Here is a 26,737-nt window from a genome sequence, read left to right as displayed (position 1 = left end):
GCCTAATGCCTCTGACCGTACGTGCTCCCGGGGTGGGCCTCTCCTTCCTCTTGTATTCTCCATTTCTGCCGGGGCTAGACTCGATAAGCTCTGCTTTTTCTAGCCCCGGTCACATTATTTACCATTGTATTTTAATTTTTTTTTCTCTCTCTCTTTTATATATACATGGAGTTATTTCCTTTTCTGTCTTTTGTAATTGTGTGTATTGGTTTTTAATGTGAAATAAATGAAATGAAATGAAATTTAATATTGATGGAGCTTTTCAAAACTAAAGTTAACTGAAAATCAATCTTTCAGTTCCTGGAAAATTCATAAGATTGAATGAACAAAATTACCCACCCATACACAGAATAAACAGAATACTTCTTTTTCTTTCCAACTCTGGACACAGTACTTCACAACAAGCTTCAAATGATACAAATATGTAATTTTCATTTGCTTACAAATTGTCTGCATTTATTTTGTTACAAAAAAAAACAGCATTTGATAAAAATGCATTAAAAATGAACAGTACACATCACATTTCTTTCATATATTATGTGGCTTTAAAAGTCAACTTCAGATTCAAGCACTGCTGGTATACAAAAATACAATAGTTACAAAACATTAGAAAAGGCAGAAAAACAGTACAAAATAGTAATCAGTTACAAAAGCAATCAAGATGCTCTGATTTTTTTCCTTCATTCTATATAAAATGATCAAGTACCCCAAAATGATTAACATTTCCACTCACATAGTACTACAGACATATGAGTTCAAACACATATCATTCTGATTACATGTTTACATTTTGATACATAAAATGCTTTGAATCGTTCAAGATAAACATATTCATATTCATAAACATGATGGATATATACAAAATATTTATCACCTAAATACACATGTATGTACTACATTTCCATTTTACTACATGACGTAAAGTATCATAATCCTGGGAGTGCTTCAAAAAGATTTTAGTATGACTAAGAGTCGCACTTAAATGCCGGCGTGTACATGATATGCAACGCGCAATCTTATTGATCAATGCACATCCTCTATAGGCATGATCTGATCAATGCTGTCAAGCCTTTTATACCGAATGCAACTCGGTATTTAAGTGCGACACCAAGTCATACTTAAATCTTTGTGAAACACCCCCAAGGTGTGCCTCTCATTTGTGTTTAGAAATAGTAATGATAATAACAATAATAATAATAATAACAACAATAATAATAATTAGACTTACATTGCGCCAAATCCACTCTGTCGAGTGCTCAGGGCTCTTTGTAGGAAATCATAAACGAAATTAAGAAGAATTGAAGAGATATGTTTTAAGGTATTGTTTGAAAGTTTCAGAGGTCAAGCACTTTTTAATGTTTTCAGGGAGGCTATTCCATAACTTGGAGGATGAGTGAACAAATTATCTTCCCCCCCCCCCCCAGCTTTTGGAAACTTTGGGGGTAACGAGAGAACTGGAAGAGGAGGAACGTAAGGATCTTGAAGGGGTATAACTTTTGATCAGTAAAATGAGGTACTGGGGAAGAGCCATGGACACAGTGGAAAGTTAACATAATACGTTGTTTTACAATAATAATAATAATAGTGGTCAATATCATTACTTGCAAATAACATTTTGCAAAGTTCTAATTTGACACCTTGAGGGCCAAATCACACAATTTTATAATCATGACTTTGATTTATCCATGTTAGGAAATTTCCTCCTATTACATGTACATCAATGCAAACGGCGGGTACATGTACAATCCCTCCTCGCCAATTCTAAAGGCAACACATGAAGCTCAAACTTGAATGATTTGCTTTTTCTGAATTCAGTGTGCAAGTGACATTTAATTTGTTTTAATTACATGAAGGACATGATATAAAATCAAACTTACAGATGTTACATGATATACATGTACATGATATAGGTTTTCAACAATCTCAGTAAGGAGTAACACTTTTCTCGCCAAAGCAAAAACATTTAATTTTTATGTTTTTCTAACACGTAAACAAACCATGAGATATCTACCTGAACAAATGGAAGAGAAGACCAAACTGGCTATTTAGACCAAATGGGCTCTGGAAATTAGACCTTAGTCTTTCAACCAAATGACAGAAGGGATATTTGCTAAATATCATTACCCCATCATTTGAGTGCAATAAATTTACTTTGAATATTTCTACATGTAGTTAAAGGCAAGTTGCAGTATAAAAAAATACTTTTCTTTAAATATTGTTGATATTACTGAACACATGCAAGTGTATAGGAGCAGTGATTTTCCTGTTCCATGAAATTTTCTTTTCCGTTTCTGAAAACCTGTAACTTGATTTAAAATGTAAATTTTATTTTGTCATAGAAAATGTGCATCAAAAACTGTTTTGCAAAGGTACATTCAATGAATTTTCACATGAAAAGTAAAAAAAAATTAACAGATTTTTAGTATTGATTTACTGGTATTAATGGAATCTTTTTTAAATAGTATGATTTGAACAGATAAAGAAAAATCAGACAAACAAAACACAGAAAATGTTATCAAAATTGGACAAGGAATAACAAAGTTATGATATTTTAAAGATTTGCATTATTTCGGTGAAACTTTTTTTTAATGTATGTCTTCATTAATATTCAGTTATCTGCTAAGTAATATTATTAGAAACACCCCCAGTCGCAAGATATTTAGCAAATCATTAAAACTAATGCTGCTGGAATAATATCATAAATAAAGTGTGGTATATAATGCCTGAAAAAAATATGTATAAAGATTTTGTGAATAATTAAGACACTTTTTTCTGTAAATATGTTCACTAAAATGGCCGCAATTGTCTCTTCCAGTAATAGTAAGAATTAATACTGAATTTGATGTACGATATTGTGATTTAGTTAAAATTATTGTTCAAACTATGATAATGACATCATCTGGGGCTATAACCTTGATTAGCATCTTGGATTATGTGAGCTCCAATTACCAAATGTTTTGGTCGTATGTGATTAATATTCCATGTAATTGTACCTGACAGTGAGATTTGGTAATAAATTCAGATTCAATTCAATTAGCAAACTGATGTCATATCCCAACCTGTTCTTTTTTATTGTGTTATATGTAATTATGTCCTCCAAGAATTAAAAAGGAATTGATTTACAATTGATTTAATGCATAAAAATGACATATTTCCATAGATGTGAGTATTGTATTCTCCCTCATGAAATAAGTTGCAGCAGTAAATATCTAATTAGATATTTACTGCTTATTTCATGAGGGAGAATACAATAAATACCCACATCTATGGAAATATGTCCTTTTTATGATTTCATGTAATAACATAAGAAAAAGGAAAGTGGGGATGTGACCTCACCAGCCCACCTAATGAATATTCATGATGACATTCATAAGAGTTTTCTAAAAAAAATTGTTAAACTTTCCAATTCAATACCTTTGTTATTTATCAGATTTTGATGAAATTTTCAGCATTTTGCACGGTGAATTTGTTTACTCTATTTTTTCTTGTATAATTATTTTCAGCCTGGAGTGTCCCTTTAACAGAATTATATGTAAAAAATAAATTGATAAAATACAGTTCAGAAAAAAGATATGACTCCAGAGTAAACTATTCTCCAAATAAAATGAAACTGACTACTTAGCAGTGTTTTCTATGCAAACATCCTGTTTCCCAATAAATGTTAATGTATCAAACGTATTTTCTAATGAAGTTCCTGGTATTACAGTGATCTCAAACATTTAGTGGTTTACTGCTTAGTGCATGTACACAAAACAGATTTCTCAGATCCAACATTGAAGTACATGTTTATGTAAGGACTTAAACATCTTTGTTATTTAACTGGGGGGAGGACACTCTAGACACTGACTACCGGTAATCTTTTTACAAGGGTGCGAGTCCCCATACCATGAACCCCTACATGTAGTTGTCCATCTTCAGACACAGACTTAATAGCTTGGTCACATTTGCTCTACGGCGGCCGTATGGCGAGTCGAAAACAGCCGTTTTAACATTTTTTGTACCAGCTACATAGAGGTGGTTTGAATAAAAATGAAGAAAACGGCTGTTATCGACTCGCCGTACGGCCGCCGTAGATCAAATGTGACCAAGGTATAAAGAAACAGGGTATCCATGTATAGGAATTTCTTGCAAATCCTAGACCCATGTTGTATTTCTTGCATAAAAGTTGCAGCCCTTTTCGTAGAAATGTCATTATTCAAACATTGTCCAATTTCTTTCAAATTTTCATAAAAGTTTGGATTTTTTTTCTTCTCATTAAAAAAAAACTAATTTTGGTCATTTTGAAGATATCAGAAAATTTATTAAAAAACAGAATATCTTTTATATCAGCCATATTGCCCTTTTACTTGCAGAATGACGATGTATACATGAAAGGCTGTGAGATACATGTAGTTCAGTTTCAAAGAGGAAACCAATAGATAAAGGCAGGAAGTCACACACAGCTCAACTCCACAATTTCATCAATCCATGAATTTTGTTTTAAAATACAGTACTTACAGTAGACATATTCCCTCCATTCATTTATCACTGTCTGCACAAATTCCCCTTACTTTGTTTTCATAGTACAGCCAGGCAAGACAGCAATAGGCCTACCATACATACATAGTTTTTAGTATTTACCAATGCAAAAAAAAAAAACAATACATGAATATATAATTTGTGCTTTATGAGGATAGGAACTTGATTAAGCAAAAAATTTTTAATGCACACACAGAATGCATCGAATTGTGGAGGTACAGTACATGAAAGGGTACAATTTATTTCTTTTTATTCAATCATGGAAGAAAACGTTTTGGACATCATGAAAACTACATTGTACACCGGGATTGTACATGTACTGTACATGTACAGTGACGACAAAAAAAAAACCTACATGTATGAGAGATCAGATCTGCAGTGCAAAATTACATCATGCATACAATGCACATACATGTACATGTATAAAACTTATTGTGCATGTAAATTCCCTACCCATACTCAAAAGTAAATAAGTGTATACATACATGTAATGTGCATAATACAGGAAATAGACTTTGTACTCAGCAAGGGAATGGAACTTTTCTCGGTCAGTCGTACATACATTACATGTACAGTGTAATATGAAATGCACATTACATTGCCTTTCTTAGACTCAAAAGATGATTGTGCTAAACATGCACATTTATATATATATATATATATATATATAAACTTTGTTGCAAATAGTGAACATAAACTTGTATAAATTCACCCAAAGTTACTTTCATACATTACAAAGGGAAATTCTTCAGAGGAAAGATTTTTTTTGGATTTATTTTGGTCAATTTAGGCTATTTTATAAAAACTTTGGCTGGGGATCATGAAAATTGGTTTTGGACCATGGTGTCATAATGCAGATTTCATCATTTTATCCATGAATGCCTGCACATTTTTGCCAGGTATCATATGCAGAGCAATTTAAGTTTTTTGTTACCATTGAGTCCACTGCTTAAATAATAAACTGTTTTGAATTCATATAATTCCGCCTTTTATTTATTCAATTACAGAAAGAGGACACAGGAGTTTAGGACTTTATATAACAAGCCAGTTACAAACAGGCATGAAATTAGCCACCTTTGTCAAATGTGGACCCTTTCTCAATGAGCACCCTATTAAAAATTAAAGTGTAATTAATGTATGAAATCAGTAGACAATGGTTAAAAAACAAAACTGTTACATGTAATTCTGGCCTTATAAGCGTACAATATTGTATTAAAGACTCAATACAAACTTTCAAGTTGAACAGACAATAACAGATCGATTACTTTGTTTAAAGCCTTTTTTTAAAAGGAAAACAGTCAAAACATTTAAAATTATAAATACCGGGGAACTGTTTCATGAAACAAATATTTAGTAATTGTCACTGATAAATTAGCTCCGAGCCAATCACATACAAGTATTTCAGTAGCTTATACATGTAAGTAAGTCGATGAAGATCAGTGAATACTAGTATTCATTTCATGAATTGCTCCCCTGGTCAAAGGTTCAGTATTCACATGACCCTTACAAAAAACACTGTGTCTTTACTGCCTATAAATACCCAAACCAACAAAAAATTACGGACATGTGTAGGCCTCCATATTTGTTCACTAATAGATGCAACAGAAATATAAGTTACGGAGAAATGTGTGTAGTACATGACAATTATTCTTTTTTATCATTATTTGAAGGTGGGATCTATACTTGTGTGCATTAGTGGGGTTTAAATAAGGCACAATTATGGATTTTTGCATTAGGTACCTTCACATCCATCCATCAGAATAAAGTACACGATAAGAGCTGGTATTCTTGTCTTAGGAATTCTACTCCAACCTTGAACAAGGTCTAGTAAACAAACTCACGATCAGGTGGATGTGATTCATAAGAATACCACTAATGAGACTATTTTTTTTACAACATTCTTCTGGCTCCAGTTGGTTGACCAAACACAAAAGCATAAAAGATGGAATGTAAAGTTGTCCAACAGAAGGAACAAAGAAAGGAAATATCATGAATCATACCACATTCAAGAAAAAAAAGCTTTCAGGTGTACAGATAATTTCACAATCATAGTCAATAATATAATACTACTTACTAGTAGTACATTACATAACGTCAAAAAACTCAGACGATTCACGATACAGACTACAACGGATGGCAAAAAAGTTCGGAGTGATTGCATTTTTTTTTTAAATAGGAGGAGAATTAAGAGAGTAGGAGTTCCAGACAGTCCAGTTATCAAACTAAACCTATCGACTGCAGATTTCAAACAGGTTTTAAAGGAATAACCTGGTTTTGGTAGTCACCAGGTTAACCACTAAGTGAGCAAGGAACCATGCGTATTATTATTAATACACATGTATGTATAAATAATTTGCAAGTACTGATATTAGTTTAGTAATGGTACTGGAAACAAAAAGGAGAGTTAAATGGAAATTAAGTAAATTCGCCTTTCCATTCACCTTGTTAAAAAAACATATTAGAAAGTCAAAAGGGGCCTAAAAAACATATAACGGAAAGGGTTTTACCTACAGTGTACAATGTAAATGAAGGGATTTTTCACAACTGTCCTACTGTCACTCCTACAGTACACAGAGCTTACATAGATTTTATAACCATGATAGATCACAATTTAGATCACTTTTCGATACTGAGCACTCTTTTACTACCCCCTTCCCTCTACTAGGATATGTGGCTGTAATGTATATACCTTGTTCCGGGCCCCTCCCCCCCCCCCCCCAAAAAAAAAAAAAAAAAAAAAAAAAAAGGAATAAATAAATAAAAATAAAATAATCAATAATAAATGAATAAATGAAAGAAAGTGAAATCAAAATTTAAAAATAAATAAATATAATGCAATTTAATTGAAAAAGCTGGTGGATTGTCATTGACTGTTGCTTTATAACTGAATCTCAAAAGACTATCAACTTTATCAAGGCACTTGTCAAAAGAAAAAACTTGTTATACTGGAAGCACATCAAGTTCAGGGGGGGGGGGGGTTAAGAAATAAGTATTGTTACAGGAAATAAAGGAAGAAATGCTTGGGGATATGGACTGCATTCTGCTACATGTAAGTATTTCAGCACTGAAAGGCCTACATGTAGATATTAAATTACAAATCCACCTATAGATGCGAGCCACTTTTACCAATTTCAAAGCAAAAGTCTGTAAGGAGCTGTTGCATACAAAGAACAGTACTAAAATTCTTTCTTTACCATATTAATATCTTTTATAGACGGTTGAAAATCTAAGAAACATTTACCGAGTGGGTGTAGTCTCTCTTACTTATGCATGGTGGTACATACAGTACCAGTCAACATTCTTTGAATCACTATTACATGTAGTACCGTGCTATGGAAGTATATTTTCTTATATTAAAATCAAGTAAGGTTTTGTCATACATGTACACTGTATTCTCTCAAAACAATGAATATCTACAAATTGTAGATTAGTATACATTTTACTGTTAGTAGAAGTACATGTAGTAGTTTAGTAGTACAGTAAAGGCCTACAAGGTATTCTCATTACGACACATGTAAACCTCTTATATTTGAAAAAAATATATAAAATATATGCTGTTAGTACAAAATGCTTTATAAAAGAGCACTCAAAAAACATCTTTGGAACAATTCAGCATTTCAATTCATGATTCAACAAATTCAAATAGAATGATTTTAGTACTGATTTTCTAGGATATATTCATTGATCTTCTTAGGAAGTGGAAGATGCCGGATATGATGTCTGGGGTATGTTTCCCGTATCACAAAGCGACAGAGGTACTGCAGAGACTTCACTTCACTGTATCTGGATACCCAATGGGTGAGTCTAGCAGGGAAGTTCTGGATTCCTGTGGAGTCATTCATGTAACCAAAGACTCCACCCTGCGATTCTTTGACAGCATTCTCTATGAGCTCAATGACCGAGGCATGTCCCTCTGAATCGTTGAGACTGAAGAGGCCGTTACGGTGTTCGATACGCGTGTGGAGGGTACGACCACTGGACTTGAAACTCAACGTAAGTAGATACCTATCATCGGAGCTATCCCTCACCAGGAAGCTGCCGTCGTCAGCATCACTAAGCTTACCCTCTGCTTCATCTTGACTCATTGGACCCCAGTACCAAGGTTGACGAGGAAGCTTTGACAGCTCTCCTGCAAGACCGCCACTCTCCAGACCAAGCTCCACCTTCACGTCCTCGTATACAGGTACAGTCTGGCTGCAGCTTCTTTCTTTCATTTCCAAGTACATCCTGTTGAACGGCAGACTCAAATCCACACCGTGTCTCCTTTTAGAGCGTGCAGGGGGGCGTGGAGGAACATCAGGATTTTCGCCAAGAGACAAGGTTGAATTCCTCATATTCTTTGACTGAACAGAGTCAGGGTCCTTATCATCTTGCAATTGCCACTGACCATTGCAGTAGAGTGATGCAGGCTTAGGTGGAATGGCTGGTGGGGTTTCTGTAGATGGAACACTTTCGTCAACATCCTTCAAACACATGTTATTTTCTAGGCACTCATCAAGTCTTTGTTCAAAGATTGCAGCATTATCGTTTATATCGCACATCATATTATTCACGTTTGTTTGAACTTCATTTTCACAATGTTTATCATTAACAGAGCTACACGTAGGCACAGGCAATGGGCGATTATATTCTGTTGTTTGGTTTGTGCGCTTATTTTCTGCATCGGGAAGCACCTCAGGCTCAGTCTCACTTTTTCTTGACTTAGGATTATTTATATAATGACTGGAAATGCCTTCATGAAATGAATGGTTATTTGAAATGCGGGGTGATGACACAGACCTGGCTCCAACATACCCAGTATCAATATCATACTCGTTCATATTTCGATTTCTCATTACAATGTGTCCATTTGCAGACGGGGGGTTGCATAGTACAGCAGAATCATCAACCATGCAATCGCGATCCGAATCAACACCACTTCCGGGTTCACAACTGTTAATCATTGTTTCACTTTCATTCCCGTATTTGCTCTTGCCATCAGCCTTTTGACGCAAACCCCATCGACTTGATTTAGACTCCCGATTCTTCAGACTGTGTTTATCATTAAAAGTGGGAGTAATTTCCTCGGATTTTACATTACCTGACCTGTTTTTGGTCGGGATATTCTGGTACTCGCCGTTCGATTTGCTCAAGTCGTTGTCACACAAGCATCCTTGTTGCAAGTCTCCATTGAGCTGTGCGGGAGAATGATTCCGAGAAATCCCTCGGCTTGTTTTACGCTTGAAAGTGGACTTAAATCCACTCAAACTTAATTTCTTCACGGACGACATTATCTTAGAAGGTTTTCATCGAGTCAACAGAAAATGAACTCCCTTACAAATATCAAGAAAAACACTGAAGAAACATGGTTTGACGTGAATTTCCCTGCCAGATCAGTCACTAGATATCGTACTTCTGCTAGTCGTGGATATAATAAACACCGCGTCAATATAAAATTGCGTTAACACTTTTTTTAGATGGCGCCATACACCAATAAATTGTACTCCATCGCATCTATATCTATACAGTTCCGATCATGCTCTCGAAGAATTTTTGTTTTACTTGGATTTCGGGATTCGGGGCTTTCTTCAAACAATATCTTACATTAGATTTCATGGCCTAGATTTTTCTTAGGCCTGTCTAAGTGCTGTCTAGGTCCTATAAGTCTAAAAGCATAAAATACAGTCATCAAAGTATCACCGGAAAGTATCCTAATCCTAATCTCCCAACCGAGAAACGAGAAACACTCATTCTTTACGCGGGTTTATACAAGTTTTATAGTTATTTTTCAAAATATAAATTCTTTAATTCCAGGGGCCTGGGGATACTTTTCTCAACCTGCCTCACCTCGCTTTTCGGAGAGGAGAATGGCATGTGCAAACACCCCCCCCCCATAGGCTGGATAAAGGGGTCCGAAGCAGCCGGCGGCCCATCACCCCACCCCCCCCCCCCCCGGGCCCACCACCACCACCACTGGCCGCCCAAAGGAGAAAGGGGGAGGAGAAAAGAAACAAAAGGGGAAGAAAAATGAGTGAAACAATTAAGGGGAGGGGAGTAATTGGGGAAAAAAAACTTTCAGGTCATTGTACAAAACTAAAATGGATACTTACCAATCGCATTGCCGTGAATGATCAGCTATAGCTAAAGTGGGTATATGCATGGGATTTAAAATGTCCCGTTCTGCTCGCTATTGGAGTATTCTCATTATTTTGCTTCAGTCAGCGAGATACACATCGATATTGTTCATGATAATACAAAAATGCTGAATATTCCCCTTCCCCCCCCAAAAAAAACGTTTTATGAGATACCTTAATATATATCTTGTTTGTGAAGCACTCGCACCGAAAACATTTGGTTGGGGCCCGTTAGGGGAATCTTGATTTTTTTAATTTTATTTAATGACAGATATTTGGCGAGGGAGCGAAGCGACCGAGCTGGTATAGGGTGTGGGAGGGGGATACTCCAGGGGCGGATACAGCTTTCCCCAATGCGGGGAGGGGGCTGAAAAAAATTTATTTTCATCCACATTTTAGTGATTCCATTTCGGCCCCGAAGCTGATTTTGTTATTTTTTCATGTCTAGCTATAAGTAGACTGCAGTTATTAAAAACATATTAGCTTCATTATTACAAAGGGAATGATGTACATGAATCTCATAATGCGAATGCACGAAGCGCGATCTCACTTGATATTCAGCACTTAGTTTTGCAATCATAATTTATGAAGGGTGTCTTGCTAAAAGAAAATATATGCATATATTGCCTTGAAATCCTCTATATTACTCATCGGGCGAAATGCAATCGCGAAGGGTAAGCGAAATTTTTGTATAATGACCTGAAAAATTCCTCATTTTGTTCCAAAGATCCCCTCCCCTTACTTTTCAATTTTTCATTCACTTTTCTTCCTCCTCGAATTGAATTCACTGCAAATGACTATACATAATTATGAAAAACTATTTATTTCACTAATTATAACGCGGGGATCGAGCGTGCGAGCGCTTCAAATTAATGTATTGACCTACCCAGCCGGTTTTTACGTTTGATCATTAGAATTTACTGTACGTTTTCATTTACTCAAAAATATCAGATGCAAAATTTTAATTGCCGATACATTTTAGGTTAAACCTGATCGCACTGTTCGAGCAATAAAGCATGCTATATCCTAATTATAAGGACTATATTGCTTGAAGGATTTTACGCATGTTTCACGGGGGCATGGGGCATACTCGTCAAAGAACCTGAGGCTAACCATCCACTGACACTAAATTTACTTAAAAGTGCCCAGTCAGGGGCTAAAATAAATGTGTAAATGTCTGTATTGATTTTTGTTTGTTTAACATTTAGGGGGTACATAAAGGGGCGAAGGATTTTCTAAACGCATGTTTCACGGGGGCATGGGGCATACTCGTCAAAGAACCTGAGGCTATACCATCCACTGACACTAAATTTACTTAAAAGTGCCCAGTCAGGGGCTAAAATAAATCTGTAAAAGTCTGTATTGCTTTTGTTTGTTTAACATTTAGGGGGTACATGGGGCGAAAATTCGCCATGCCCTCTATCCCCGCCATTTCCGGGGCCCTTAAGAATATATACTCTTTTTGGGGGGCCATCGATCGGGGAAAATGTGGATCAGTGATTTTTGTTTTTCGGTCCCCTTTTGGGGAAAGCTGGATCCGTAAATTTGATTTGATTTATTTATTTCCACATTCTAATAACAAAAGTATTTACAAGTGTAATCATTTTTTTCTTTGCATAACATAACAATAAGCAAATGACATAATTGATAACATATGCATATACAATCTAACAATCTAATTGAAATATATTTATACCTTATAAAAAAATTTTTATTATTATTAAAACAAATAGCAGAAAAAAATTATATATATACATATATTGACATAATACATTTTGAAATTTGGGAGACCTTCATCTTAAGCTTAGAGCTTGAAATTGATAAAGGCCTCAAAAGGAAAGGGGAAGGAAAATCAGACAAACAGTGCAATAGATCCTACACTCATAAAAGTTTTAAAAAATATATATATATATATCTTTTAGTCTTATTATTATTTCATCAAAACATTACAATTTTGTGGTTTAAGTCGTATGCTGTTAAAATGCTTAAAGGACAAGTCCACCCCAACAAAAAGTTGATTTGAATAAAAAGAGAAAAATTTAGAAAATAAATTCCTATATAATAACTAAATTGGCCCTTTTTCCGAATTGAATATCGACAAGTTTTATCTCGCGCTTATAGGAATATAATTGGGAAGATAGTCATCATTGTTCTTTATTCAAAACGTGCTTAAATTATCCAGATTCGGATCAGAATATCAATAATTTTCTGCTCGCTCTTCACGCTCGTATCATTAGGAAGATATCCAATTATCCATCCGTTTCATGATTTACAAAACATGAATAGATTGTACCGTTTTTAGGTCTAAAATCTGCATTTTCTCCCGCTCACACTTCGCACTCGCATCAATTGTTTAGTTGCATACCTATCCCATTCATGATTACACAAAGTGCTTGGAATGGCCTTTTTTTTCTTTTTCTTTTTTAGGTCGGAATGTCAAAAATTTTGGAACGGCCTTTTTTTTCTTTTTTTAGGTCGGAATGTCAAAAATTTTCAGCACGCTCTTCGCGCTCGCATTTTGTATTTGTTGATATATGTATCGTCTTCATGGGTAACTGCAAACAGTTCTTAACCCCCACAGGTCCCTTTTCGATCAGACCAGAAAGCTTAAAAATTTCTGCTCGCGCTTAGCGTTCGCAGCAATTATTTGTAATTTTCAGGACAAAATACATGAAAGTAAAAAAAAAAATAGCGCGCGCTTCACGCTCGTACTTTTTATATAGGCTTATGAGATTATTTCATATTTATGTTGTTTTATAAGAATAAAGCGAAGAAGTAACCGTTACACATAGGGGCCTATACACACACAGAAAAAAAATGGTTGCCCCCTCCATTAAAAGCAAGGACCCCCAGTGCCCCCCCTCCTCAAGAAAAAATCCTAGCTATACGCCACTGCACACAATGGATTAAACACCGTCTTTTAAGAACACAATTAAGAACGCTACAATAGTGTTGCATGCCCGAATAACACTTAACAATAAGAACAAGTCAAAATATGATAACAATAATATTTAAGTATTACAGACCAATTCTCTCATAAAATCATTGTTTTCCTTGAATATTAAACCTTGAATGTATTCAATTCAATTCAATTCGGTTTATTATGAAAAGACATTGTAAAACAGTCCGAAGACTGACACATACAAAGTTAACAGAAAAAAAGGAAATATACCTACGAATTAACAAAATATAATAAGAACATAAGAGTAAGATTAAACATTGCACTCGAGGTTCTACACATTACAGAAATATCATTAAGGGGGATAATTAATATAAGGGGGAAAGATCATTAAGGGGGATAAAATAGAATGACAGATAAAAACACACGTAAATTTGCTATGAGACTTTTCTGGATCGTATAACATTCTTTACACAATCCTTTAAGAGATAAGTTTTATTCAAACATCTGTTAGTATAAAATTACAAAATGTTGTAAGCTTTTCAGTCTAGTCGACACAACGCTGCAAATCAGACTGACCTTTTCCCTCCTTGAAAAAAACATAATTATTTGTAAAACATTGAAAAATAGAATGAAAAATACTCACATAGAATGTGAGTAATTGAACAAGTCTCATAGTATGAAATTATATTTTTCATACACCAAATTCTATCCCAGGGACGTGTAAATTTGAAAGCGGGGGGGGGGGCACAAGGACACTTCCTCTTTTGAAAAGGGCACTTAAAACAAAGAACAACCTAGGCCTAAGCTTGACACAATGATGTATGATGCAAATGCCCTTCTTGTAATCTAGATGACTGTGTTGAACTTTTACTGCTGTTAACCAAGAAATAATCATGAAGAAATCTGTACAACAAATGAAATCAATTGATCCTGTCCACAGTGGCGTAACTACGGGGGGGGGGGGGGGGCGTGGGGGGGGGCACGTGCCCCCCCCCAATCGGCTGGCCAAAAAAAAAAAAAACGGGGAAAAGGAGAAAAGGAGGGAGAAAGGAAAAGAAACGTAGTGGGGAAAGAAGAAATTATGTTCATTATAAATGTTATATTATATTATAATTATGTTATATTACATAAGAAGCATTTTTTCATAACTTTATTTATGAAACATTATTTGCTCAGGGCCTATGTCTTTATTGTTCCTGGTGCTCGCATAGACTGTTTAACGAGATATATATTCCTGTTGTACTAAAACCTCCCGTTTTCAAATCAATATACTGTACACCAAATATATTTCCTCGCAATTCGAGTTATTATTATTTCATGTAGTGACATTTGCTTCTTTTTCATTACTACTTAAAGTGATCTGCTCTTCAAGAATTCCTAAAATCAGTCCTTAAAATGCCAATTTTTCTGATCTCAATATCAAAATTTTTCAGCTCGCGCTTCGCGCTCGCATCATTTGGTAAGTGAAATAAGTACGGTCTTAGTGAATTCCTGCAAACAATTAGCCTTAGAATGCCCCTCTTCAGGTCTGAATTTCCTAAATTTTCAGCTCGCGCTTCGCGCTCGCAGTATTTGATTAGTGAGATGCGTATAGTAATCATGATTACCATGTCTACAAAAAGTGCTAAATGTGTTTAGATGTAATTCTAACAAAATCAGCAAAGGATGGCACTAGCATTAGATGACTATGCTGAGATATATATACTCTTAATGGATTCCTAAAATATAAAAATTCCCTGTTTGGGGTCAATATATACAAAAATTTCAGCTCGCGCTTCGCGCTCGCATTGTTTGTTTAGCGAGGCAGGTACGTATCATGATTACAAAAAATTTGCTTATAATGTTCCTTTTTAGGTCTGAATTTCAAAAATTAAATCGCATTAAATCAGTGAGATATATATCCGTTTAATGGCACTGCATGTCCTTAAAATATCTCTATTAGGTCAGTATACCTGGCAACTGAGCACGCTTCACGCGCTCCCTAAATGACTCGAAATTTTTGCTGGTGCCCCCCCCCCCCCAATGCCGTGACCCACGGTACGCCACTGCCTGTCCACCTACAAAAATGTAAATAGAGAAACTCTATACAGCAATAGGAACCGTGGACCATGGGCGTAGACCGTCGACGCCCATGACACTAACCATTTCGATTGCTTTTATTATTTTATAGGCTTTTTACTCCAAAAACAAAAATAAGTATAATAGGATAATTAATAAATTGCTGAAGATACTTGTCTAATATTTTAGGAAAAACAAAACAAAATAAAGTGTGGAAATTATTTATTGGTTTGCTCTTAGATAAGTGGGAGAAAAATAAGGCCAATTGAAAGCACTTTATATAGACTTGAGAAAATCATTTAAATTTTAAGTGTGCAATAAAGATGTTAAGATAATTGGATGTCTATTTCACAGTAATTATGGAAATTGAATTGCACAAGTATACCTGCTGGGGGGGGGGGGGGTGGGACAGTACGGGGAGAAAACACTGTCCCATGCATTCTCCAATGGCAGTCACTGTTTCTAACCTGTCTTTTATCAAACAATTTTATCTTCAGAAGCTGCACACCTACCATCATGATCTATGTGATATACTTGATATAAATATGTACTCAAAAGAACGATGAAAAAGTATCATGTAAAAGGGGTAACAAAAGAAACTCGTTTATAACTTACTTGTAGAGCTGTAGAGTAGCTGATCTGTTTTGAGCTACATGTATATTATAGGCACACCTTTTTACTGATGTAACCGGCTTGCTGATTGGCTGAATATTTTTCAAGTTACAAGAGTGTTCCATTTCTCCCCGGTCTCCGCCCCTATAGATACTGGATTCAAATACAAAATATATGGATGAAGATAGTTTTATCTGAGTTTATAAATCTTTGGTAGAAAATATAAATCTATATGAATAATGGACACACCCTTATAAAAATCGCCAATGGTATTTGAATGGTGGCGAATGGTAGTTGAATGGTGATCTGAATGGTAAATGGTACGCGAATGGTATTTAAGTGGTGTTTCAATGGTAAGTTCTTAATGGTAAGTGGTAGTTTATGGTAGTTGAATGGTGATCTGAATGGTAAATGGTACGCGAATGGTATTTAAGTGGTGTTTCAATGGTAAGTTCTTAATGGTAAGTGGTAGTTTATTTAATGGTAAATGGTATACCATATACCCAATGGTGTCTCAGTGGTATGTGTCTAATGGTATGATTGGTATGATGAATGGTATACCATACCCAATGGTGTCTCAGTGGTATACAATGGTGTCTCAGTAGTATGTGCCTCTAATGGTATGATTGGTATGATGAATGGAATACCATATACCCAATGGTGTCTCAGTGGTATTCAATGGTGTCTCAGTAGTATGTGCCTCTAATGGTATGATTTGTATGGTGAATGGTATACCATATACCAGTGGTGTCTCAGTGGTATACAATGGTGTCTCAGTAGTATGTGCCTCTAATGGTATGATTGGTATGATGAATGGTATACCATACCTAATGGTGTCTCAGTGGTATACAATGGTGTCTCAGACTCTCAGTAGTATATGTGCCTCTAATGGTATGATTGGTATGATGAATGGTATACCATATACCCAATGGTGTCTCAGTGGTATTCAATGGTGTCTCAGTAGTATGTGCCAGCTCTAATGGTATGATTTGTATGGTGAATGGTATACCATATACCAATGGTGTCTCAGTGGTATACAATGGTGTCTCAGTAGTATGTGCCTCTAATGGTATGATTGGTATGATGAATGGTATACCATATCCAATGGTGTCTCAGTGGTATACAATGGTGTCTCATACTCTCAGTAGTATATGTGCCTCTAATGGTATGATTGGTATGGTGAATGGTATACCATATACCCAATGGTGTCTCAGTCGTATTCAATGGTGTCTCAGTAGTATGTGCCTCTATAATGATATGATTGGTATGGTGAATGGTATACCATATACCCAATGGTGTCTCAGTGGTATCCAATAGTCTCAGTGGTATATGTGTAATGGTATGATTTGTATCAATGGTATACCATATGCCCAATATGGTGTCTCAGTAGTATGTGCCTATATAGTGGTATAATTAATGGATAGTTGTTGGATAATTGTAACGCAATTGTGGCTTAGTGGTGTGTGCCTAATGAATGCTATTTATGTTAATGGTGAATGGTATGCCCAATTGCATTACCCAATAACATAATTCCGAAGATTTAAAGAAAAAAAAAGATCAAAGATTAAAAATTAGAATTATTAAAATTTTTGAGTTGTGACTTTTATGCGAGCAGCTTCCCCAAATCAGGCCCATTCGCTCATGATGGCAAACTTGGTCTGTTGCATTCTTTTAAATTGTCTTTGTCTTTATTAAGTAAAAGGCCTATATGTGTTTAAATATAATTGAACCAGTGCTTAAAATACAATATTATTAATTTGTTATATTTTACAATTGTACATATTACCTTCTAAATTTATATCTGATGCATTGAGTGCAAAATAAAAGGAGTCAATGAAATCTTATTTGATAAAAAGGGTTTTTATTGTACCTTAATATCAACGGACAAATTATTTCACAGCCACTCCCGAAATGGAAGAATATAATCATCATTTACCGTAAAAATCTTGAAATTAAAACATGCATGTTTTAAAGAGCATGAACAAGATGTGTATCGTACTAAATAGAAAATTGTACATTTCACCATCCTTTCTTTTCTCTTTTTGTTTCTTGGTATAATTTGAACGGCACACCACCTCTCCTATCTGTACGGTATACAGTTTTTTATGTAACGCCCCCCCCCCTTCTTGAAAGTTTTGTTCTATTTTTAAATTAATTTTCTTATTTAATTATGGCCACTTTTTATAAAGAGAGCTATGGGGTGTTGCAAGAAAATATTTGCAGTCAATCCCAAAATTCGGTTGCAAATTTACAAGTGATAGACTAATTTCATCTATAGTAAACAAATTTATAGATTTATTGATGGAAGAAACAATAAATCAGTTGCAAGTTTGCAATGAAAAGTAAGACTTTCAATTGATTTTGGAGTTTGAAATTGACTTGCGTTCAATTGCAAGTTTCTTGCAATGTCCCATAGGTCATTATTTTGCTTAAAATGAATTCACTGTTGGTAGTCTTCCTCCCCCAACCCCTATTGAAATTCCCATCGGCAAACCCTGATTTTGGTCTGCAACGACCAAAGCCCCCTCCCGGCCAATTTATATATCGCTACTACTGCTTTTGATCATAAAACGTTCCTCTTTTTTTTTTCTTTACAAATTGTGTTTTAATTATTTTTTCTCACTCATGGATGGTGTTTATAAAGAGGAGAGCTATTCTAGGCCGGTCATTACTTGCTTAATTGAAATGATTTGTATGTTATTGTCTTGCCCCCCCCCCCCAGTATCAAAATTCCCTGCCGCCAGGCTAGTACAATATGTAACAGAAAAAAATCTAATGAACGAAATTCTCAATTGCAATCAAAACAAAAGCGAAATTAAACAAAGAGAGAAAAGGAAAAAAGAAATAAGTAAAAAATATATATATCGAAAAACAGAAAAATAAATTTAAAAAAAGAAAAGAAAAAGACTAAGACAAAGAAAAGAAGAAAGACTGAACAGAAAAAAAAGAAGGAAAAAGAAAAAAAGACAATGGAAAAAAAAAAGACATGGAATTATAGAACAGAAAAAAATTGAGCAAAATGATTTTTTTCATAGATCCTTTCAAAGGATAAGCAGTGGCAAAAATTGACTGCATGGTTAATTGCCAACCCAGAACCAATCAAGAAAAAGACACCCCTGATTTGGTCTTACATGCAATTCACTCCTCCCCCATATCGGGATGTATCTTGGCTAAGAAGCCCCCTCCCCCTGATTTGGTCTTGATTTACCCCCCCCCCCCAATATCGGGATGTGTTGGCTGCGCTGCTAGCTAGCTCGCTCTATGTATGTAAGTGTTGTTCTCGCACGCGCGCGCGCACGTACGCATGTAACCGCCAATTGCAATATTTGAAAAAAGAACCCGATCAACCACTGTTTTGCTGTTCAGAAGTCCGTCTATAATTCATCATAAACTAAAGGAACACAGGTCAGATTCGGACAACGACTTCAAATTCATTCGCAGAATACGCTAAACAGTAAGTTAGATAACAATTTTCTTTGATATTGTTTTCGTAGTTAGTGGCTCGGCCTGATTTTCTAGAATGTTACTGTTAGTGTTACTGTTAGATGTCGTTGTACTGCCACGGGGTTTCACTGCCACCGTACCGCCACTGCCCCGTTGGCGCGGGCCGGGACACGCCTGTCTCTGGCGAGATGGATTATGGGGTGCGTTAATATGCTTTGTATTGGCTGAGGTGAGCTGAGCCGAGCATTGTCATTGAGTAGTAATTCGCTCGTAGGGCCTGATATCTATTGTCAATGTTTTACAAAACCATATCTGAATACCGGTATGAATTTATGAATGAATGACTTGTTAAATTAATGCTGTACAGTGCAGTACTGTCATGACATTGACTGTCAAAGTGTCAATTAGGCCATTGGTTACTGCACAACATTGACATTGTTTCACTGAAATGGAAACCTTGCCGAAAAATATTGCTCTGGAATGAGGCCTATAATTTGTTGTTGTTGGTAGATAATGTTGGTAAATTAAGATGACATGGACATGGTAGTATTCAGGTGAAACATGGTAAGTTGTCCTAAATTTTAAAACATAAAGTAAAGCCTTAAAGGCTACGCAGGCCCTAAAAAGCTACGCACCACTTATTGCGCATGCAATTTCAATGGTAAAATGTGCACTTTGTGTGCGGAACTGTGACTGGAGAGAGTGACAAACGATTCCTATTCAATTTTTCTAGAGAGACTGCAATAAATATTCAGAGAAAACCTACAACTGTTTGGAATTAACATATTTTAGAAATTGAGGCAGAGAAATATTCCATGATAAATCAAGAAGTGTTCTGAAAACATGGCGGGATTTTGGTATTAGTGAGTTATGTGATATTTTCTTCTTGGTTAGGCCTAAGGTTTTTTTTAGAATATTTATTACATATGAATACGATATAATTTGTTCAAATATAAAAATTGGCATAGTTTTTGACGTTTGTAATCAAAATTTGTAGTTTACATGTATATGTAAATGTATCCCCCCAAAAAAGGGCCTATGCTAATCTGAACTCAGCCATGCCAGCTGACTAAAATCACAATTTCTGAATTTTTTCCTTGGGATTTTTCCGTGGGATTGGGCGCTAATTTCGCACCGACCAACTTCGAGCAAAATTCACCACCAAATGTTGTTCTCAAATGTCATATCAAGTCTAAATTGCATTTGAATGTCCATATGCCCACCGCTTTTCCGAATATCGGGAACAGCTGTATATCGGCTTCGATCTCTACGTCATTGTTTGAATCCTCATGCGTTGCTGTGCCGTAATTTTGATATGGACTGAAATTTAACGGGATTTTTTTTGATGGTCAGACGACAATCGCACATTATAGACAGCCTAAAATAATGTACTGAAAAACCGGATATGAATCGCGCATTGCATTCTAGGTAATGTAGGGACTTTCCCTATTGGCAATCGGGGCTAAAACATGACCGTCTTTGGTCGAAAGAGGGCCAGTGATCGATCGGTGACGATCATTGGCCGAAAGGAGCTTGTGTAAACAATCGCCCCGGGCGGTCGTCGTAAAAACCGCGTAAAGAGAAAGTTAAGGGTTAGACAGCGATTTTGACAGCTGGAAACAGGTGGTGGTCATAAAGAGCTCTCGTTGAATGTCCATTCGTAATAGGTCCATGCTTTAACAAGCACAAAAAAGGAGATCTTTACTTGTGTATGAGACAATTACTGTGTTTACACTTGATCGGCTTTTGGTTCAGTACCAAAAGCCGATGCAGAATCGGCTTTTGGTTTATCTTGCACTGCATTTACACGCTGTTACAGCTTGCGGTGCAGAATCAGCTCGCGTGTCAAAAACCTTATTTGATACGCTCACCAACAATATACGTCATAATAAAGACAACGCTGAATCCGTGCGCTTACAATTATGTCACAATGGTAAAGTAAATGAAATGCGCACCAATTGCCGATGCAGAATCGGCTTTCTGTTTACACGTAGTAAAAAAGCCGATTCTGCATCGGCTGGTGGTTCTGAACCTACTACTTTGGTGGTGCAAATTGCTGATTCTGAACCGCGAGCCGATGCAAGTTAATCGTGTTTTACACGCTATGAAAAAGCCGATTAAGTGTAAACACGGTATATATTTCCGTTAGAAATATTTGCTGTAACTTTCAAAAGGAGGGACACACTTGTGTAAGGACGCCATATTTACATTAAACACATTGGCCCGAATTCACAAAGGTGGTTTTGAAAACCCAAGGTTGAGTCCATGGTGTATGCAGATTTCCTGTATAAATTACGCTTAATTTAGCACGTATCTGGCGCGTGTATAAAAATTGTCAAATTCTGATGCGCGCTTTTGTCGCAGTGCGCCAAATTGACGCCTGTTACCATGGTTAGATACGCTATTTTATTAATGAGTCCACTGTTTGAAGAGTGGACTCATTAATTCAAAACAGTGGACTCGTGATTAAAATAGCGTGGATAACCACGGCAACAGGCGTCAATTTGGCGCACTGTGACAAAAGCGCGCATCAGTATTGGACATATTTTGATATACGCTGTAAATAAGCGTAATTTATACAGGAAATCTCCATAAAACATGGACTCAACCGGGGTTTTAAAAACCACCTTTTTGAATTCGGGCCATTGACTATTGCTCTCAAGGGGGGGGGGCACAGGTCAATTGTGCCCATCTGGATCCGTTACTGTGATTGTCAATACCAAGAAAAGAAAATCATATTGAATGTTATCAATTAATTGATTAGGCCTACCTTTTGAAAACTGCTGCTCTGGAAATATGACTTCAGATCATTCTTTTTCTATTAGATAATTTTCTCTTGCATATCTACATGATTGCTGATCAAAACACGTTACGCAGCAGAGTAACTGTGTTATATTGATCTATATATTTCCAGCATGCACACACAGAAAATCTTTGGTGGGGGAATTTTATTTCTGTGACATCAATTTCAAACATATTTTCAAGTGAATTTGCTGCATATGTTGAAATAAAAATTATCTTGAATCTGTATATGAGTGAATCATTGCATTTTGGAGCTTAAAGAAAGTTTTACTATATTAGTATTATATTTTTGTTTTTATCTGCACATGCATATTTTCCAACACTCAAATTGATTTTATTTCATTTAAGATTGGACGACGGATACACTGGATGATAATGTAGATGGTCCAGGATTATCTGAGAAGGAAACTACAGGTGTTGAACACAGAAAACGGTTTACAAGAAAACAACTGGAGTTTGTGAAAGGTAATTGTGTAAGAATTCACTTCAGTGGAAAAAATTGCAAAGCTTCATTAAATAAAACAGATTGTACTCCTGCAGTGGCATAGCTGAAACAAAACTTGTGAGGAATGGTAAAAATACTGAAAAAGACCAAATGTCATCCCCATTTATAGGATTACACGTCCTTTCTAACACCCCCCCCCCCCTGGAAAAAAAAATCAATATGCTGGCGGGGGGGGGGTGGACACTTTGGCCCAGGTATGCATGTGGTATGGTATTTGTCATCATTTGGGCAACCTCCCATTAATATAGCGGGTTATTTTCTGCTAATCTATGGTTAAACATGAATTTCTTTATCATATTGTACAAAATGTTTTGTTGATATTTGTTAATTGGTACTATTCAATTGAAGGGTAGTGTATTATGCAAATTTCTCGATATTTTAGAAAAATATATAAATTTCTCAAGAAAGCTTGCACGCACGACAAGCATTGATGTTTTGAACCCGTAGCTGACATACTGTCCTTTGCATTGTTTTCATCCCATATTCTTTTATTACAGCTGCAAGAAATTAATCTTGCCGGGTACGCATTCACTTCACCTTGGTCGAGTGCAGCACAGTGGATAAATGTGTTGCTGAAGGAAAACACCATTGCTAGGATTCAAACCCACGACGCTCTGTTGAAAGGTGAGAGTCAGAACCACTAGACCACGACGCACCCACAGTTAACAAGCTGATGTCATACCCCCACTTGTTCTTTTGTATTTTATAACAAGAAGTCATGTTTATTCACATTTTGACCTCCAAGAACTAAAAAGTGGAGTGAAGATTTATTTAATGTAAACACATGCATTGCTTGAAATCATTTTATGCTACGTGGGACATATCATACACACGTGTACGAAAATATGAAATTATTATGATTTCATTTTATAACATAAGCCTAACACATATTCCTGACGATCATGTGCACATTCCAGTAATTTTTCTCAAAATGTTGCTAAACCTTCAAATCAAAGACTTTGTTATCAGATTTTTACGAAATTGTCAACATTATGCTTTTCTGATTAATTCTCTTCCTACCTAAATCTCCCCTTTCCTCATGCTGTCTTTTTATGGTCCCCTTCATTCTCCTTATAACTATGTTATATGTAAAATGTAACCGGTCGTCCAACCCATTTGATTGAAGGGCTAGGTACTCTAGACTGAAAGTTATGTGATTTTAATTCAAAGAGTACATGAGACCAAAAAAAAAAATGAAAATTTCATCAAAATTGAATGAGGATTAACGAAATTATGATGAATTAAAGTTGTTATTTTTTGGTAAAACTATTCTCTGCAAGTCCTCATGAATATACAAGATCCCAATTTATATATTTTTTTGTATTATATGAATTCAAATTTTGTCCAAGCTAGGTTGTAAAAAATTACGATTGACTACTGATATACTGTGTAAGACAAAAATTATATTATTTCTCACACATAGTTGAGTTATTCATCTGATTCAACACAACAAAAATAGACAAAAAAGAAATAAGTGGGAATCTTGTATATTTGAACTATGGGAAATAGTTAAAAAATAGATGTGCTACTAAGAATTATTTTCTATATGATTTGCAAAATATTTTAAAAAAATGTCGCTATTTTTCTTGTTTTTTTTTCTATTTTCATGATATATTCTTTATTATTCTATTATTCTATATATTCTATTTTTGATATAGATATTATTTATTTCTTTATGTATCTTTAATGTATTTATGATAAACTTTTGGCATGTTTCTACAGAAAATCATTAAAAAGGATTTATCTTTTCCGGACTCGAAAAACCTTATTGCCCTTAAACCAACCTGCTTCTACAAACCGAATAATCTGATTAACTCGCTTTTCACGTTGCAAATACGGCGGAAATTGGAAAATTCAACCTATAACCTCACGTTGCATTGTACATATGTCCAAAATTGCATCTTCTAAGGAAAATTTTCAAAATTTGTGGTAGATCTCACTCAATGTAGCAGGTATACGTGTTGCACGATCAGCTGGCGAGATCGAAAAGGCCAGAATGTGCAAATTTATTTACTGCGAAATTGCACTTCCGGGATTAAGCACTTCCGCCAGACACGATACGCTATTTTGCCGTGTGTTTTTACAGAAAAGTTAAACGGATTAACATGGCAATAACCACCTCTCAGAGATGGTTATGAGAAACCATATTTTGCTTGAAACAGTTTATCAATAAACTGCATCGCGTCTGTTTCTACAAAATTCTACAGGAAAGTTTTCCGGGATTCTGGATACTTACGCGGGTAATACCTTTTAACGATTCTATGTAGAAACACGCCGTTTGATATATCTTTTAGGTGAAAAGAAAATAGAGAAATATTAGGAGGTTCTATTTTTATGGGGGTACTATTTTCCCCCCTTTTGGGGATATTTATTTCCTCTAAGTTTGGTACTCTTTACCTTTAATCATTTGGTCATGTGAAGGCTATCACACATTTTGAGTTTAATCTTCGAAATTTGGTGTTCATCAGTTTGTTGTCCAAACTCTGTCTTACATTTAGATTTGTTTATAGGAAGATTAACATAATATCTATGTGGAGTGCAATCATTGACCTCTTGTAGAGTCGTGCAGTCACATGTATTCATAATGCTGGTGCTTTTATGCCATACATGTACTTGTCAATACTGGGTTCTACTCTTTTGTACTTGAACTTATTAGTAAAAAAAATATTTTATTAATGTCATTGAAGTAGCTGTGTGAAAGCAATTACACGCAACAGATTTAAAATCAAGGTTATTGTATTACAAGTATCAGGTTTGTTTGCAGAACAGTGGTTTTGCCAAGTACTCAATCCACGTAAAAAGCCATCAGAGAGAACATGTTTATTCTTGGAAATGTTATTCATTTGTTGTGCTTTTCAATTAAACTCTGTCTTGATACATGTTTATTTTAGATACCAAGATTGACAGAGTATAGATGTCAACGAGGAGCAAAGTCATATATTCATAACTTATGTGCTTTAATTATAAAGTCTATACTTGTGAATACTGTGTTCCATTTATGCTGTACTTAAACTTCTTATAGTAAAAACATTTGACGTTCTTGAAATAACTGTTTTCATCATTTTTTTCTTGTGCATACTTAATCCATTATCAAACCTACCATTAACCCGAGCTATATATGCTGTTCACCATTGGTCTACCATTCACTGTACTTTATTGGCCTACTATACATTGTACACCTTTGGTCTACTAACTATCATTCAGTGTAAACCATTGGTCTACCATTCACAGTACACTTGTGGTCTATAATGTATGGCCAATGGTGTAAATTGAATGGTTGACCAATGGTATAGAGTGTATGGTATGGCAATGGTGTACAGTGAACGGTAGGCCAATGGTGTACGGTAAATGGTAGGTCAACGGTGTATGGTAAGCCAATGGTGTACGGTGATTGGTAGGTCAATGGTGTATGGTGTATGGTAGGCCAATGGTGAACTGTAAATGGTAGGTCAATGGTGTGCGGTGTATGGTAGGCCAATGGTGTACAATGTATGGTAGGTCAATGGTGTATGGTGAATGGTAGGGCAATGGTGAACGGTGTATGGTGAATGGTAGGTGAATGGTATACGGTGAATGGTACGCGAATGGTGTACGGTGAATGGTAGGTGTACGGTGTATGGTGAATGGTAGGCGAATGGTGTATGGTGAATGGTACGTGAATGGTGTACGGTGAATGGTACGCGAATGGTGTACGGTGAATGGTAGGTCAACGGTGTATGGTGAATGGTAGGCGAATGGTGTAAGGTGAATGGTAGACCAATGGTGTCCAGTGAACGGTGGCTG

General features: G+C 35.7%; 1 protein-coding gene and 1 long non-coding RNA gene across 2 annotated transcripts; one reads left to right on the top strand and one right to left on the bottom strand.

Moving 5' to 3' along the window:
• Window positions 1-425: 425 nt before the first annotated feature.
• On the bottom strand, window positions 426-9,926 carry LOC129254191 (uncharacterized). Its single transcript, XM_064094880.1, has one exon. The coding sequence runs from the start codon at window positions 9,786-9,788 to the stop codon at window positions 8,172-8,174; it is 1,617 nt and encodes a 538-aa protein (XP_063950950.1). The 5' UTR covers window positions 9,789-9,926; the 3' UTR covers window positions 426-8,171.
• A 9,258-nt stretch (window positions 9,927-19,184) lies between these two features.
• Window positions 19,185-26,503, top strand: LOC129269200 (uncharacterized). Its single transcript, XR_008585375.2, has 3 exons — window positions 19,185-19,657; window positions 22,798-22,914; window positions 23,452-26,503. It is a non-coding gene; the product is annotated as an uncharacterized LOC129269200 (long non-coding RNA).
• The last annotated feature ends 234 nt before the right edge of the window (window positions 26,504-26,737 follow it).

This window comes from Lytechinus pictus, chromosome 2 (genome assembly GCF_037042905.1).
Source record: "Lytechinus pictus isolate F3 Inbred chromosome 2, Lp3.0, whole genome shotgun sequence".
NCBI lineage: Eukaryota > Metazoa > Echinodermata > Echinoidea > Temnopleuroida > Toxopneustidae > Lytechinus > Lytechinus pictus.
This window is presented reverse-complemented; position numbering and strand designations above follow the sequence as displayed.